At 38.8% G+C, this 16924-nt stretch overlaps 1 protein-coding gene across 4 annotated transcripts in view; it reads left to right on the top strand.

The window, feature by feature from the left end:
• The window catches only part of LOC129750703 (ataxin-2 homolog), a 51240-nt gene extending 35721 nt beyond the window's left edge, over positions 1-15519 (top strand). For 2 of the 4 annotated variants that reach the window (XM_055745704.1, XM_055745707.1), the window contains exons 2-5: positions 4290-4446; positions 4901-7134; positions 7447-7709; positions 9924-15519. In XM_055745704.1, the coding sequence (XP_055601679.1) occupies positions 4290-4446; positions 4901-7134; positions 7447-7709; positions 9924-10381 (3112 nt within the window). In that variant the 3' untranslated portion in view covers positions 10382-15519. The remainder of the gene's footprint in view (positions 1-4289; positions 4447-4900; positions 7135-7446; positions 7710-9923) is intronic. The other 2 variants (XM_055745706.1, XM_055745705.1) reach the window with 2 other exon arrangements.
• The last annotated feature ends 1405 nt before the right edge of the window (positions 15520-16924 follow it).

Genomic DNA, 16924 nt, shown 5'->3' with positions numbered 1-16924 from the left:
GCTCTAAAACGAACAGCTTCTCGTCCGAAAAAAAGAGCTCGTCATCTGCGCGCCAAACCAAGCAGCGATAACAGCTGCCCTTAACTCTGCCATGGCTCACAACTCAATGTAAACAAACTGCACAAAAACGAAACTCTGCCACTTTGAGCAGCAAGGTTAGCCCTTTCATTTGACATATAGAAGTCACCAGAGAGATGCAACGTGTAGGCTACAGGCGACCCCAAAAAAGTGTGACCGGACTTTTTTGTCACCCTGTATGTGGGGTGAATTCTGTCAGTTTTGTCGTTTAATAAGTTGTTTGGAAACTGAGACTTTATTTATTTATTAATTGATGATCCAAGGCTAATGCCTTTTATATGAATTTAAACTTAAAAATTAACATTGACCATACTTTTAATTTTATTTAAAACACTTCCTAATACTACAGGGTTGCTAGCGAATCGGGAAAACCGAGAATACCGGGGAAAACTTTGGAATTTCATCGTGTCACAGGGAAACCGGGAAAAAAACGGGAATTTCGGCACATCACCGGGGGAAAATTGTCAGGTTTGAAAATGTTTCACTGAAATTCCAAAATATTTTTAAATTTATATCTAAATGTTAGAGTAGTTTCGACAGTCTTGATATAGATTGACAGTATCAACGCTTATTTCCGTTCATTAGTTTACAAACGAAGTTAGAAGCGTGCTCCATTTACAAGCATAAACAAGCATAACTCAAATGTTATACATTTCAAAGCGAAACTATAACCAACAAAATTAAATACAAAATGTTTGGTAACTCAATGATACCAAGTTTGTACAATTTTAACCAGTGATTTCTGATAGATATAGAGCGTGTCGAATTTTAGTGTTTCTCGGAGTAGATTTCTTACAGGGTTGCTAGCGAACCGGGAATACCGGGAAAAACTTTGGAATTTCATCTCATCACCGGGAAACCGGGAAAAACCGGGAATTTCGGTACATTACCGGGAAAATTGTCATGTCAGGAAAATTTGCACAGGATTTCAAAAATATTTTAAAAATATTTTCTAAATTTAAGGGTAGTTTTCGGCAGTTTGTTTTAGATTTATGGTTTACTCATCACTTATTTTCGTTCGAGATATCTAATTTTTTCGCTTTCCGCAAGAGCGCTGCACTTACAAGCATAACTCAAATGTTATAAATTTAATAATGAATTTATAATCTACTAAACTAAACACAAAACGTTCGGTAACTCAATAATGTCTGCTTAATTTGGGCCAATAGTTTCTGCTAGGTATGTAGAGTATCGAATTTCGGTGCTTTTCAGCGTAGAATTCTAACCTTTTAGCTCATCTAGGTTCCGACTACCAGTTTTAGTTTTCGGTGTCAGTGTTTGATATACGAATTTCATGCAAATGCAAATATTTTGGTAGCGTGAGACATTTAAGCAAAATTACGTTTTTCTGACGAAAGGAATATCTTTTCCAATCTAATGATTTAAAGTTTTGTAAGTCAAATTCCCATTCAAGTTGACAAGATGTTTTAATATTGTGTAGGTATTGAAGCGGCTTTAGCATTGACTATTGAATTTTCTACAGCCGAATCAATATCTTCTATTGAATTCAGGGGAACGTTTACATCTAAATTACGTTCAATAAAATTCCTATATCGCTCCCAGTCAGCTTTTTGAAAGTTAAAAGTTGATTTTAAAGGGTTTTCAATGGGACATTGGGATAAAGAAAAAGTTACTGAAAGGTGATATGAATCGAGGTCCGCATGAGTAACTAAGTGACTACAATGCTCGCCTAAATCCGTTAGAACCAAATCAATTGTGGAAGGATTTCTAATTGAAGAGAAACAAGTATGCCCATTAGGATATTAAACAATATAATAACCTGCAGAGCAGTCATTAAATAAAATATTCCCATTTGAATTTGATGAAATATTATTTCAAGATCGGTGTTTTGCATTAAAGTCACCAATAATAAAAAATTTAAATCTGTTTCTGGTGAGTTTTTGTAAATCTCCCTTCAAAAAATTTTTCTGTTCACCGCTACATTGAAAAGGCAAATATGCGGCAACAATTATAATTTTCCCCATAGAAGTTTCTAATTCAATTCCAGTTGTTTCTAAGACTTTTGTATTGAACGAAGGAAGAAGTCTAAATTTAAGACGACTATTGATGACAATAGCTACACCCCCACCTTGTCGATCAAGTCGATCATTTTGCAAAATTTTAAAGAAAGCATTGCTTTTCAAGTTATTGTCTGGCTTAAAAAATGTTTCAGTGATGGCAGCAATATTTATGTTTTGAGTTTTCAGAAATAAAAAGAATTCATTTTGGTAAGCCAGCAAAGATCTAGCGTTCCAATTCATAATATTTAAATATCTATTTGGATCCATGAGGGAATCGTAAAGTCATAATAATTTTGTTAGCATAATTAAAAGAAGTTTGGAAAGCTTCAAACATTGAATTTGCTTTCAACATAAGTTGCATCATTTCCATTAAATTTTGATGTAAAAATTTTAATTTTTCCTCAGTAATCTCACCCAAATCAACAAAATTGTTAGGATCAAAAAATGAAGGAGAAGAACAGGTATTTGAATTTGAATTTCGGGAACCTTCCCAAGCCTAAGCATTAACGTTGAGACTTGGGTTTTTCCAATTTTTGTTAGTTATACCTTAATAGGGCAACCCATTTTCAACCACCTCTGAGAACGTTAAACAACGAGTCTGTGACGCAGAATCAGTACAGGTAACATAAAATTCACTTCGAGCATTACCTAATGTCGGCCGAGTCTGACTGCGAACAGGCAGATTGTTTGCCGGCCTGACGTGTGAAGACGAAAAAGAGGAAGGAGGAGAAGAAACTTTCTTGACAACTTTGGGATTTTTTCTAGAAGCAATAATTTTTTCCCTAACGGGACAGTCTATGAAATTCGAGGAATGATTACATGCGCAATTCGCACACTTGAAAAATTCTGTTTGTGGTTTATCACCACCAAAAAGGCATTTAGATTTTTCATGATCGAATGAGCCGCAAAGCATGCATCTGGCATTCATTCTACAATTTTTAGTGCCATGACAAAAAGCTTGACAACGACGACATTGCGTAATATTTTGTAAAAAATTGGTATGGGATTTACGAAAAGGTTCAAATTTTACTCGACAATGAAACATAAGACGAGCCTTTTCCAAAATTTTCAAATTATTAACCTGATCCTTTTTAAAATGGATCAAATAAAGTTCAGGAGCAAAACCAACACTACTGGTATTATTCGTGTTGGTTCTTTTCCTCATTTGAATTACTTGAATTGGAGAAAAACCTAACAAAGAATTTAATTCAGTTGTGATCTCATCCGGTGTCTGATCGCCGGTGAGACCACGAAGTACAACTTTAAAAGGACGATCACCTCTAGTGTCGTAAGTAAAAAATTGATGTTTTTTATTATTCAAAAAATTTAAAAATTTTTGAAAATCATTGAAAGATTCCGCCAATATACGGGGAACTGCTTCGACCGATCTGAAAAGAAATCTTCACATCCTTGACGGAAGCGACGATTTCTTTCCGAAAGGCATTGAAGTCCGGAATCGTGACCGTAATTGGTGGAAACTTCGTTTTTAAGAGTATAAGAATATGAATATTTCCTCATCACCGAAGTTTTGATGGACATCGAATGAATTGGAAATTTCAACTTTTTTGGGCGATGGACCTGAATTAGATACGATGCGATACGATACGATGCTCCGGCGTACGTGTTGACGGCTCAACGGTACAGATGGAAGTGAAATCAATGTCGTCCTGTTCGTGTATGGTGTAGGTAAAACAGTTAAAGATCATCAACATGTCAAAGTTTCGGACCATCGATGAGAGAGAGCGTTAAAATAGATTGAAAAGATAATCGGTCCTAGGTGACTTCCTTGGGGCACACCGGAGGAGGCAGAGAACTGGCTGGAAAGAGAGTCTCCTGTGAGAACTGTCAATTTGTTCAGTATTATGAAGACTTCAGTACAACTCCAACAATTATGATAATTAAGGCAAAACATATTTTCACTCAGCAAATTGATTTTTTTTTAAACATTCCCCAAACTGTCATTTATCTCAATAGTCTGTTCAAAATTCAGGAACACTGTGATCCTACGATAACTTTTCCGATAATTATTGATAAATTATCTCTGGCCAAATATTTCTAATTCAAATTATTCCGCTAAAAATATATTCTTTGAGTCTAAAATTATTTCCGCCTCGTTCTTGAAACCTTGTATTGTCGGTGATGGATTCATTTTAATTTCTTCTCTCGCTCTCGTCCCCATTCCCATTCCAGGACCCCGCGGCAACGGTCAATCGTGGCGGACGGCATCTACAGCAACGCGCTGTTCATGCATGCGGCCACCTCACATGTCGGCAACATCGTCCAGGTCCAGACGGCATCCGGTATCATATTCGAAGGAGTCTTTCGGACGTTCTCGTCGCAATTTCAGGTATGTACCTAGCTATATTTATACGTGGGAAACAACGAAAGTTGTGAGTTGTGAGTATTTCCTGAGAAAGACCTAAGTGTGGCAGGCGCCATTAATTATTCACCTAAATAGGCCATCCGGTGTAGCCTAGCCAGCAGTCCTCCTGTTAGCCGTGTGTTCAGCAGCATTCAAGCTAACGGCATAACACCCAATAACTAACTAATCAAAAAGACGTGATACCTGGACCAGTCACGTTTATTCCCACAGTTGCGGTGTCGTCTGAAAATTAAATTGTTGATATCGGGCAGAAGTATGCTTTATGACATTGAAGGATTAGTTAGGCAGGATTTTCTTTATTCATAGAGAATTTTTCATGTATTTAACATAGTGTTTAGGCAAGTTTTCTTACAAAATGTAATGAAATAAAAATATAAATCTACGAAACGGTTATTAATCAAAACTTCCACCGGCACAGGTTGTACTGGAAATGGCCCATCGTATTGAGATCGGCCCAGACAACGAGAGCAAAATACTCGTCGATTCGGTGGTGGATCGACTCATCTTCAAACCCGGCGACATTGTTAGTATTTCTGCCAAAGACGTCGACCTAGACTACGCCACACGGGACACCTTCAAGACGGACACGGCCATATCCCGGTGCAACGGAAACGGCCGGCCAGAAGAACGGGAGCTCGAACCGTGGGATGAAAGTGGAGCCCTGAACGGAGATTGCGAGTTCAGTCTGGAACTAGATGCCAATGCAAATGGGTGGGATGTGAATGATATGTTCCACAAGAACGAAACGATTTACGGAGTACAGTCTACGTTTGATCAATCGTTAACCGGGTACACGGTTCAGATTCAGAAGAAGGATTCTGACGACTTCAAAAATCAGGAATCGGAAGCAGAACGAATTGCTAACGAGATAGAAAGCAATCCGATTTATAAGGATAGGATTGATTTGGAGAACGGCGACGAGGAATCGGCTTTTGCAGCTGTTGTCCGACCGGCGAACGCCAGTCCAGTTCAGCCATCATCGGCGAACTCATCTTCAGCACAAAGCTCTAATAGTATGAACGACAAGGGAGGTAGCAGCAACAATAATTCTAGTAACAATAATACAGTGATGCCATCGAACGCGAAGTATATCGTACCGGCCAAACGTAAACCAGGTCAAGCCGGAAAACTAACAGTGCGGAGTACTCCACCTCCAGCTCTTGCAAATAACGGTGCACCACCAAGCCAACAGCAACAGCAGCAGCAGCAGCAACAACCACAACAGCCACCCTCGCAACAACCACAGAGTCCACAGGCACCTCCCCATTCGAAGAATACCTATCCTAGTATGTCGATGCCATCGCAGCAGCAACAGCAGCAGCAGCAACAACAACAGCAGCAGCAACAGCAACAACCCCAATCTCAGCCTCAACAGTCAGCTCCTGTGAATCAACACGGAGGAGGAATGCAACAGCAGCAACAGCAACCTCAGTACGGTGGGATGCATTCGAATCAGTATGGTGGTCATGTTCCACAGCATCAGAACCATCAACAACAACAGCAGCAGCAGCAAGTCCCGCCGCCCCAGCAGCAGCAGCAACAGCATAACCAATCATCTTCAGTTGTAAATAGTAGTAATAATATGAATAAAATGAACGGTGACGGTGGTGCCCGGGACATGTCACAATCTAGTAATAATATGAATGTAAATAGTAATACTAAGCCAATGCCGCAGCGAACAGTTCGGCAGCCACAGCAATACCAGAACACGGCACCGGTGAACTACAGTGAGCCGCCGCCCTCGTTGGGTCCACAGCAAATGCAATCTATGGGCAAACCTCCGATGCACGTTACTCACGGGCCCCATCATGGAGTTGCCACACACATGCCGCCACCACCAGTTGCGGTTGCGGCCGGAGATCCATCGCAAATTCAACCACCACAAGTGGTTATGCAACCACATCACGTTGTGCTGCCGCCTCCAATGATAAACGTTGGAGGACCCGCCCCTCCCCAGCAGCAACAAATGCAACAACCCCCACCACAACCTCAACGACCGGTTGTGGTGCGCTCTCGCGATATGGAAGTCGACAACCTACGCAAATTCCAGCAGGATTTCAAACTTGCACCACCCCAACAACAGCAACCTCCTATGCATCAACAACCGCCCCCGCAGCAACACGCAGTTCAACAAACCATGCAGCAACAGGAGCAATCCCCAATGGAATCCTCCCCTCCGATCGCTCAAAAACACTCAGAACCGCCACCACACCAGCAGCAGCAGAACCAAGCGTCGCAAACACCCTCGGGAATTGTTCACCAACAACCCCCGCAGCATATGATTCAATCTCAGCAACAATCTCAACGACCACCCCAACAACCAACCCCTCCCCAAACCCAGCAACAATCCACATCCACTTCGCCCCCACAGTCATCACTGCACAATAGCAGCAACACCTCCAATTCAAGTCAACAGATCAATACTTCGGCTAGCAGTACCGGTAGCGGTAGTGTGATCAGCTCCAACCCTGCTACCGCCGGTGGCCAAAGTCAGAACAGTTCCCTGCTGGACGTCAGCAACACCAGTGGAGCTTCCGTGAACACCAGCACGGATGGTTCCGCCAAGGTCCCTCCGGTGAAGAAAACTTTCACCCTGAACCCTGCAGCGAAACCATTCACGCCACGTAGTCCCAGCACCCAGAACCCATCACGGTAAGTACCTTAGACCCTAGTCCTCAACAACTTCAAACTTCAGGCGCTTAATAAATTTTCGATCATTTATTTGACCTTGTTTGGTTTGCTCGTCAGCTTTCTGGTTTCATGGGTTCATTACTACTAAAATAGGTATACAACTAACTCTCGTGCACAACCTTTCGAGCAAATCAAATTCCAAAGCACCCAAAACAACGCAATTGGAGAGGGAACTCATCCTTGTACTAATCTATTACCATATATTTCTGGTTACTTTCCTTCCAAACAAAAAAAAAACCATTCACCCCAATCTCCGGGTCTAACGAACAAAAGTCACACGTCTTCTAGCCCGCACACGCCGCAAACTCCGGGGCCGATCATGAGCCAGGCACCGCCGCAACCGCAGCAACAGCAGCCACAGCAGCAGCAACAACCCCCGCAGCAACAAACGGGCTATCCGGGCCAGCAGCAGCACGTCGCCGCCCCGCAGCAGATCATCATGTCTTACATGATGCCCCCGCAGGCCACATTCCAGACAACCCAGCAGCATCCCCACGCCGGCCAGCAGACCCGCATCCGGAAAGGTGGGTTCCGAGGTTTCTGATATTGTTCTCTCTTTTACTATAACACCCCCCCCCCCCCCCCCCCCCTTTGTCTTATATTTTCTCTTTCGTTTCGTTTTTTACATTTTCGATGCGTATTGATTTTACTAGCGATTTGTGGGTTTTTCTTTTTTACGGTTGAGTGTTTTTTTCTTCAAGGTACTTCCCTGAAACAATATTCTAAAATTAAATTTACTTTTTTACATCATTACACATCGTAAACCTAAAGCTCAGCTCCATAAGTCTATTATTTGTTTGTTACACAGAACAGCATTACACAGCGTATCAACAAATCAAGCGTGAGTTTTCAAAAGGACGTATGTCGCAAAAGTAAACAAATTGAGTTACTGTTTGCACGGTATAGTAAATTTTATTTTCTTCTGTATGAATTAACTGTTTGTACAAAAAAAAAATAATATGCCGTTAGCTAAAAAAATATACAAACGACCTATGTCATCTTTTCTCAGTGTTTTCGAAATTCTTCTTTACACCTCTTTTTGGTAAAACGACGCATCTGTCAAAACAAATAATATCGCACACACAGCAGATAGGATCGCAGCAAACCGTCGTATGCGTCAAATCAGATACGTCGGTTTTTTTCACATCATTTCAGATGCGTCAGTTTTAAAATAATTATTATTTTAAAACTGACGCATCTGCAATGATGTGAAAAAACCGACGTATCTGATTTGACGCATAATGAAAACAATTTGTCCAAGCGACGAATCATAAAGGGTGTATGTAAATATTAAACTGTCACAACGACGAATCATTATGGCGTATGTGAAAAAAAACTCAACAATACGGTGTAAAATATTTTTTTTGACAAATTCACTAGGAAACAGCAAAAAATCCAGTATGCTCAAACCTATAATTAAAACATTATTGTTTTTCCTACAGCTGCCATGATAAAACTTGATTCTAGATCAAACAGCTTTAAATAGCATTTATTTATATTAACATAATTTTGTCCCTCCTTTTTCTCAGATTTTGTCTGATGTTACATACGTCCTTTTGAAAACTCACGCTTGAAATATCAGACTCATAGAGGCTATTATTTGTCTGTTACGTTAAACGGAACGGCATTACACATTGTAACAAAAGGGCTGATTCCTTAGTAGAAAGCCTATTGTATGGTATGTCTTTTACCTCATACAGAACATCATTACAAAACTCTCGTCATAAAACTACTCAGCCCTTAAAAGGCTACTATTTGTTTGTCACGTTACACATAACTGCATTACATATCGTAACAACCAAGCTCAGACCCATTAAGGCTACTATTTTTCTGTTACGTTACACAAAACAACATTAAATATTATAAATAGCAACAAAGCTATAACTGGTTTATTATGCCATGTGACATGGCTGATAGGCCATTCTACACTTTAAATACATCCAAATAACACATAGAACAACATTTTCTAACAAAACCAAATTTTGGGATCCAGGTGTCCACGATTTGAATCAGTAAAATCAGGGTTAAACTCAGGATCAAGAGCGGCGATCAGCATTATGATCAAGGATCGGGGCTGAATAAACCAACCGGTTTATAATTGAAATGAAAAATTATAAGTGATTAGGATCAGGTTAATTCCTGGAGGATCTGGAATCCGGGTTCAAGATTGAAGGTCAGAATTAGAATCCGAGTTCATGAACCCGAATCAAGATACTGGATCCACAACCAGGATCCGGAATCATGAAACAAAGTACGAAAATAGGATCGGGATTAAAACAAAATTAAGGACCACAATCAAGAATCAGGATCAGGAATCGAGAATGACGATCCAATAACAATATGAACAATATGATCAGAGTCAGGATGAGTCTCATAATCAAAGTTGACAACAGATTCGAGATCATTTCATTTAGCGTGGAAAGTCGGTAATCGCTAGTTCACTGGTGGCATGGGTTCGATTCCCAGTACTGGGTGTAAAATGTTAATCTTAAGTTTTCCAAGTTTTCAGTCAGTGAAAGATTGTAATTTTTTACAAAAAAAAACTTTGATAAAAGGCTAAAGGAGTGTTTACTATTTTCTCTCAGGAGCCTCCGTTTTTTTTTCCTGTGGGACACACATCGCTAGTACAATAATCAGTATCGATTGAATTCAATCAAACACTTCTACATAAATGTCAATATTCAGACATACCTGTGTAGAAGATGAGTAAAATGTAACAAATATTTAATACGATTATTTCCTTCCAACAGTACCGGTTGCAGCCCAGATACAGGTTGCCGCGGCTACTGGACAGCCGCTGGTGGCTCCCGGACCAATCCAGATGCTGCCTCCCTACCCGCCAACTTTCCACCATCAGCCCTTCCAGCCGGCGCCGTCATTCCCGCAGTACCGAATCTATCACGAAAGCCCGCAACCCACGCAGCTCCAATACCTGGCCCCGACACCGCCCTCCACGACTCCCTCGCCCGGTCAACCCCATCAGCAGTACCACCCGGGACCGCAACCATCTCCGGCAGCGGCCGGACCGCAAGCCTACGCTCCCGCTCACCAGCAGCAGCCTCCGCACTATCCGATGATGTGCCCGATCGTGGCTGCCCCACCCCAGATTATGCCCACAGTTTATCCGAACATGGCGCAGCAGCAGCAGAACCATCACCAGCAAAATCTGCACGTGATGCATGTCGCGCAGCATCCTTCCGCTCAGTAGCATAAATTCAACGCCAGTGCTAGCACCAGTCTTCATCACCATGTCCATCAACAGCAGCAACAACAAGGTGGTAGTCTAAATGGTATCAGCAGTGGTAGCAGCAGCGTTACCACGACCCATCCGCAACAACACCATTTACACCACCATCATCAACACCATCAGCAAACGCTGCAGCATCAACAGAACGTAGGAAATGGACATCACCATTCCCATCATGGTACATCGTCGTCGTCGTCCTCGTCGTCAACGGTCGGAGGAGGAGTGGCAACCATCTATGGTGGAGCTGCTGCTGCTACTGCTGCTGCCGGTAGCAACAGTCACAGCTACCAAGTCAACCATCACGGAGGCGGCGTCCATCACCTGCATCAACAACACGGCGGCAGTGGCGGTGCAGCGACAGCAGCATCCGGTGGTCACAGCGGCGGATATCATCAGCATCATCATCACCATCACCATCATCACCAATCCAGCAATAGTAACGGAGCGACCGCGGCCGCCGCCACTTATTCGACGATGGCTGCCGCCGCTGCGACCATGTCCTACGGTGGGAAAACAATCAAAAACTAACTTCGTTGAACCATCAATAGTTTTTTTTTTCTGGTTTTTGGTTGAGTTGTTGAATGTTTTCCGTTGATAGTCTCAGCTTATTGCACATACTCTTCATTCATACAAAACACCATTATTACTAAAACATTAAAAAACACTTCCCTAAAACAAACATTTTCACAAAAACACAAGTAAGATTAGACAGCATCAATGTGACCCTCGGGGCGGATACTGTTCTTTGCTATCTATTGTGCTACAACTAAAAGTATTGTAAAACGAAGAAAACAGAAAATTGTAAAGAGTGATGAGCAATGCAAGGGGTTAGGTTTTACGATAATGATAACGGTTGGTTGATTGGCGAGAAATGAAGGAGCAGAAGAATGGTGTTGCAATATAACCAGCCGGCACTGGAGATCTATTTGTTTTTTTTCTTATTCGTGTGTTCACATAAGTATTTATGGTGGAAAAATTGTCATACTGACCTTAGGCTGCAGGAACTTGAACTACCTAGTTTGGAAAAGATATGAAATCAGAATGCTTCGTTACACTCACTGACTGTTTGCCTCAAATGTCCAATTGTGCTGATGGTTTTTATAGGCTATCAGCTTTATCTAATTTTTTTATGATCTGCCAAAATTCTCAAGTCAAGTTTTCTTTTTAAAATTTAAAACAATCTGAATAAGTAAGTATAAATCTGATGAAGAAAGAGAAACACACTATTGATAAGAGTTCAGCTTATATTTGTCAAAGAGGGTAACAAAGAATATAGGACATATGTCTTGAATAAGCTGATCATCTTCTAAAAATTCAAAAATTAGGTCCTATTTTTTGGAAATCTTAGAAAAAGTGATCTTAGTTTTCGTTTGGTTTTGCCATAAACTTCTGGTTGAGCGTTTTTCAAAATTAGTGTGTTCTGGATTCTGAATATGTAATTTTTCCAAACGGAGTTCTATAAATTTAATTTTTTTCTGTGCATTTCTTGAATTGAACTTAGAATTAATCTACTTTGAAATTGACAGTAACTTAGAATTAATCTATTTTGAAAAGATTAAATTAGCCAACAATTAGCTCTTTCTTCATAAAATTTATAAACATTGGCGATCTTGAAGCGAAAGACTTCTGAAGTTTTTGCAATCTCTCTTCAAAAATTTCATATTTTTTTATCTAAGATTTTATAAAGAGATGAACCAGCTGAAAGCTGAAATTCTCTATAATAAAGACATTAAAAAAAATATATATGACTTTATGCAAAGTTTGAATTTTCAAGCCCATTTTTCGGTTTTTTATTAATAAAAATCGAAAAATGAAGCAAATTATAACATCTGAAAACAATCCTTCTTAAGGACAACACTTTAAATAATGAGACATCAAAAAATTGTAACGAAGCATCTTCATTCTTATGATATGGAAAGATAAACAATTTTCCAATCTCACAAGTTCAGGCTGTATCGCAAATTGAAGACCTTAGACAAAACAATAAACACAACAAAAGATTTTCGCAAAAATAGAAAAAAAAACCGCCCACGCAACAGAAACGAACAGAAACAGAATATTTTTAGACCATTTTGTTGACCCTACTAAGCTATATAATTAGTTGTTGTTGTTGAACTACGATTGGTTATAATGGAAGAGAAGAGGAATGAAAAACATGACGGTGCACCAGTTAGCAATCGTGTATCTACCTATTTGCCTGTTGTCAAATTAAGTTTGGCTCGAACTCATTCTCAGAGTTGTCTATTGTTTGCCATTTTTCTCTCCGCAAGTTGTGAGTCGATGAGATCAACTCGAAATTCGAACGTTTCCCCTTAGAACGAGTTAAAAACCTATGTATTATAAGAAGAACAGAAAGTATTCAATTTAAATGATCATTTGAACATCAGAAAGTCAGATACACGATTGCTGCTTGGCAGAAAAAACGTCTCGTAACGAATCTAGCAAAAAGCGAACAAAAAGCATAATTCAACAAAATACTCTTCTTAAAAGAAGACTTTGATTGCTAAAATCTAGGAGAAAAATCTTTGAAGATCGTTTGAAGCAAATGTATTGCAAGCGTGAAAAGTTTTACTGAAGTATTGTGCAATTACATTCATTTTCTTTTTTTTTTCTTCTAAAAATTAAGACTTGTTTGTTCATTTAAGAATTTGAATCTTTTGCAAAATATCTCTTCGAACTCGATTCAGTTCTATCTCTTTAAGAATTATCCCTTTAATTGAAAAGTATCAGAATATAAGCAAGAAAATCATAAGTGTCAATGAGTTATTCATCGAATTAACAAATGAAAACATTCTTCGGTATTTTTTTGTTAATTTTAAATAAGATCTAAGAGCAATTTTCAAAAGAATCACAGCTATTACGACGTCAAACTTTTTTTGAAATAAAAATATATCGTTATTTGATGCGATATTAGTTTGGTATGATAAAAAAATATATCATGCTTTTGAAAAATCTGTAATAAATTTGCAAAAAACTTTCCTAAAATGATCATTTAATTATTTAGAGAGTATTGGATGTCAGTCAAAATGTTTGTAACTTTTCCAACAGATCCGTTAGAGATGAGACCAACTCAAAAAGGAAATGAATGTAACAAAAAAACTTCAAAACAAAATAAAAAAAACTACGCGACTTAACTTGCTAAATACACAAACACGGACGACACAAATACATAAAATAAAAATGCTTTTATAATTAAAATAAAATCCATCACCACAGACACGAAAAACAGGAGAAGTAGGTAGATAAATTCGCCAAACGCCGGAAATCACTTGCGTTAAACTGAACAAAGTAAAAGAGAAACAACAAATGAAGTGGAAAAATGTAAGTAATACGAGAAAAAACTGGACAGCTCACTGATGAACGAATGACGGCGGCAAAAGCGAGACATGCGAGATATATCCTTCAGAGGAAAACTTACATTATTAATAATAATCTCTAGATTAATAGATTTGATTGCCCGCGTGAAGTCTTTGCGAACGCGAACTGAGGAAACGAATGTGTGAATCTTGTTTTTTGTGTGTGGTCGAGTGCAGAACGAACAAGAGATGAATGTGATTTTGTTTTCTTTGAATTAAGAAGAGAATGAACAATATCGAAAGACAAAACCAGATCGTCTCGGCAACGAAATATCAGTTGTTGAGTATTGTCGAATAATATAGTACAGCGTGAAGGAGGAGGTGTAACAAAAAAAAACTAAATAGCCAATGTAACTTATTGAAAGGAAACTAACAACTCTATAGGAAAGAAATTGAATAAATGGTTTATGGCCTCAGATGAGGGAAAACGCGTGAACCGCTAGGAATGTGAAAAAACACAAACTACTAGGCACTATGGAAGCGAGAAGTAGAAGGAAGGATCAAGCAAATGGATTATACTCGTCTGGAGTGGATCCAGAAGCGACTACGCCACAATAAAAAAAACGCAGAGAGCAAGTTGATAATCTCTCTGGCATCCAAATCGGTGCTAAATTACTGCGAAGCGAACTAATTAATTCGGAGTGTGAAAAAAGTAAAAAAAAAGAATGAAAGAGGTACTGGAATCGTTGAAAAGGGAAAACTAAATCGTCAAAAGACGAAAGAAATTGAAGCAAGAAAAACCAAAACCCGAGAAAGGAAGAGAAATGATTTAAAAAAACAAAACATGTTAAACATGTTAATCAAAGTAGTTAAATAAGGAGAGTGAAAAGAATCGGAATAACAAACACTTTGTGAGAATATCGATGAAACATAACTACATGAAACAAAACTGGCGATCAAACGAGACATCGTAATGTCAAAAATAGGTTCAATTTTTGATGGATTATTCATTCAAAATTCGATTATTAGCTGGAGTATTGGTTGCGAATATGATTTTTGTTTCAAAGTTAAAAACGCATTTGCCTATAAGTGAACATGATCAAGAGAATGACCATGTGAAGCACTTGAGTAAAACTTTCATTGGATATTCGCATTTGAATTTTTCCCGGAAAAATGAAGAAACCTTACATTTGTTCAAACAAAATCAACACACTGAACAAGAATCGAAGAATGAGAATCGCCTTAGCATCATCATCGTCATCAGTAAATGAAAAAAAAATCTATCATTCACATGAAAACAAAACAAAAAACATCCCGTAGAACAGCAAAACATCGGAAAACCAGCAAAAAGCAAACAAGTAGGAATAAAAAAAAACATCAAGAAGAATAGTTTTCCATACGAAAACGGAACCTTTGAAGAAGTAAAGAAAGTGAAAGTAAATCGTTACACAAAGAAAACATCAAACGGAAGGAAGATGACGAAGAATGGAAAGAAGAAAAATCAAATCGAGAGGATGAAAACTATTTTTTGTTATTTTGTTTTTTGTTTGTCTCGCACACGAAGCAATCTCTCGAAGGCAGCAGCCTCCCCACCTCCCGAAGTTCTTATATTCTGGCAACACACGGATGTGAAATTTTTCCGGAAAACGATGAAGCTGCTGCAAACAAGATTTCTGAGAGAAAACGAAATCGAGAGAAGATGGAGACGGAAAATATTGTTTTTATGATTATGAAAAGATCATTATTTTAAGTGAAATAGAAGAAAAAAAATTGAAAATATAACAAAAAAAACGCTGAACCGAATATTTTAAAAGTCTTAACTGTTGTGTGCCGAAATTGTCCTGTTCCCGTAACCACTCGTTTGAACACCAAACTTTTTAACGCGTTATCTCTCTACGTCTTTATCAGTGTATTGAAGCCTCTAAATTTTGTGCGAAGGCGTGCTCCTTTTGAGTATAGTGTCTTCCGAAGTTCAACAATGATATTGTTACCATGTGAAAGTTACTATTCTAATCAGATTCATTGCTGCCACATTATTCTAGTGATTTAGTGGAAAGTGACGGACTAACCTTCCGAAGAAATAGGCAAAGGTGCAGGAGAGTTCAGAAGAAGAAACGGGAGAAAAAAAGGTGTGCGCTGAAATAAGTGGATCGGTCTTGAGAAGTGGAAGCTATTTGAAGGTGAAATAAAAGAGTATAAGAAAGTTAAAAGGTGTTATTTACTAGCGAAAAGATAGAACTCCAAAGTCGGGTATTAGTGGAATCAACCTGGTACAGAATAATAATTTTACGGTGAAACAGTTAGGAAGAAAGGTGAAGTGCTAGTTGTTTTTACGTAAGTCGAAAAAAGTTTTTGTTTGAATCTCCAGCGTCGATTAGCTCCGGATCTCTTCAGTAGGCTTATCGGAAGTGCCTCCGGAGAACTGTTTCAGCCTGCCGTAACAGCTTGATGAGTTCCACATCGAGAGTCTGGTGTCCAGTAGCAATGCCAGCAAATCAAGATAAACGCGTGACTCCAACATATCCAGTAAGACACCAAGACTTTGTGATGCGGAGGGAATCAAGAGCCAAGGCCTGAAGCCGACATTTAAGGTAGGACAGATTTATCTTTTTTAGGGATTTAGGAAGAACCTTTTAAGAGAGTCGATTCTGAGGTTTGAAAAACTTCTCAAATTTGTTTGCATTACTTTTTTGTGCATCTATGATAGTGTCTATCTCAGAGTTTACCGAATTTATAATATATTCGGTAAAAATTACCGATTTTTTGATAAATATATGTTATCGACATTTTCATGAACTTGTAGTGAAATTTTACGTTCCAAAGAACATCCATTTGAAGCTGCAAATTTCTTTTTGATTTGTTCATCCTTTTAAGGAAAAGAAAAGGTAGATCATCTGAGAAAAGTCAACTATAATTTTTTGCTTTACTTTGTCGGTTGATTAAGAAAAACTACTTTTCAAAATATAGGAAGAATGAGAATTTAACACTCATATCATATCAATTCTTTAAGAATTTTGACATGGAGGCTTTTGATTTTTTCTCCTCAAACGGGAACTTTCAGCTGCTTAGTTTTGGCTAGTTGGATTCTGTTGAACATAATCCCAAAAATATTGTTAGTGTAATTACATAATCCATAGTTTACGGACAAGTTATACACGTTTGCTTATCGAGCAATGATGTTTATTTTATTATAAAATTTATAATTATA

Source organism: Uranotaenia lowii, chromosome 3, assembly GCF_029784155.1.
Source record: "Uranotaenia lowii strain MFRU-FL chromosome 3, ASM2978415v1, whole genome shotgun sequence".
Lineage (NCBI taxonomy): Eukaryota > Metazoa > Arthropoda > Insecta > Diptera > Culicidae > Uranotaenia > Uranotaenia lowii.
The sequence above is the reverse complement of the archived record's forward strand: the minus strand, read 5'-3'. Positions and strand labels throughout refer to the sequence as shown.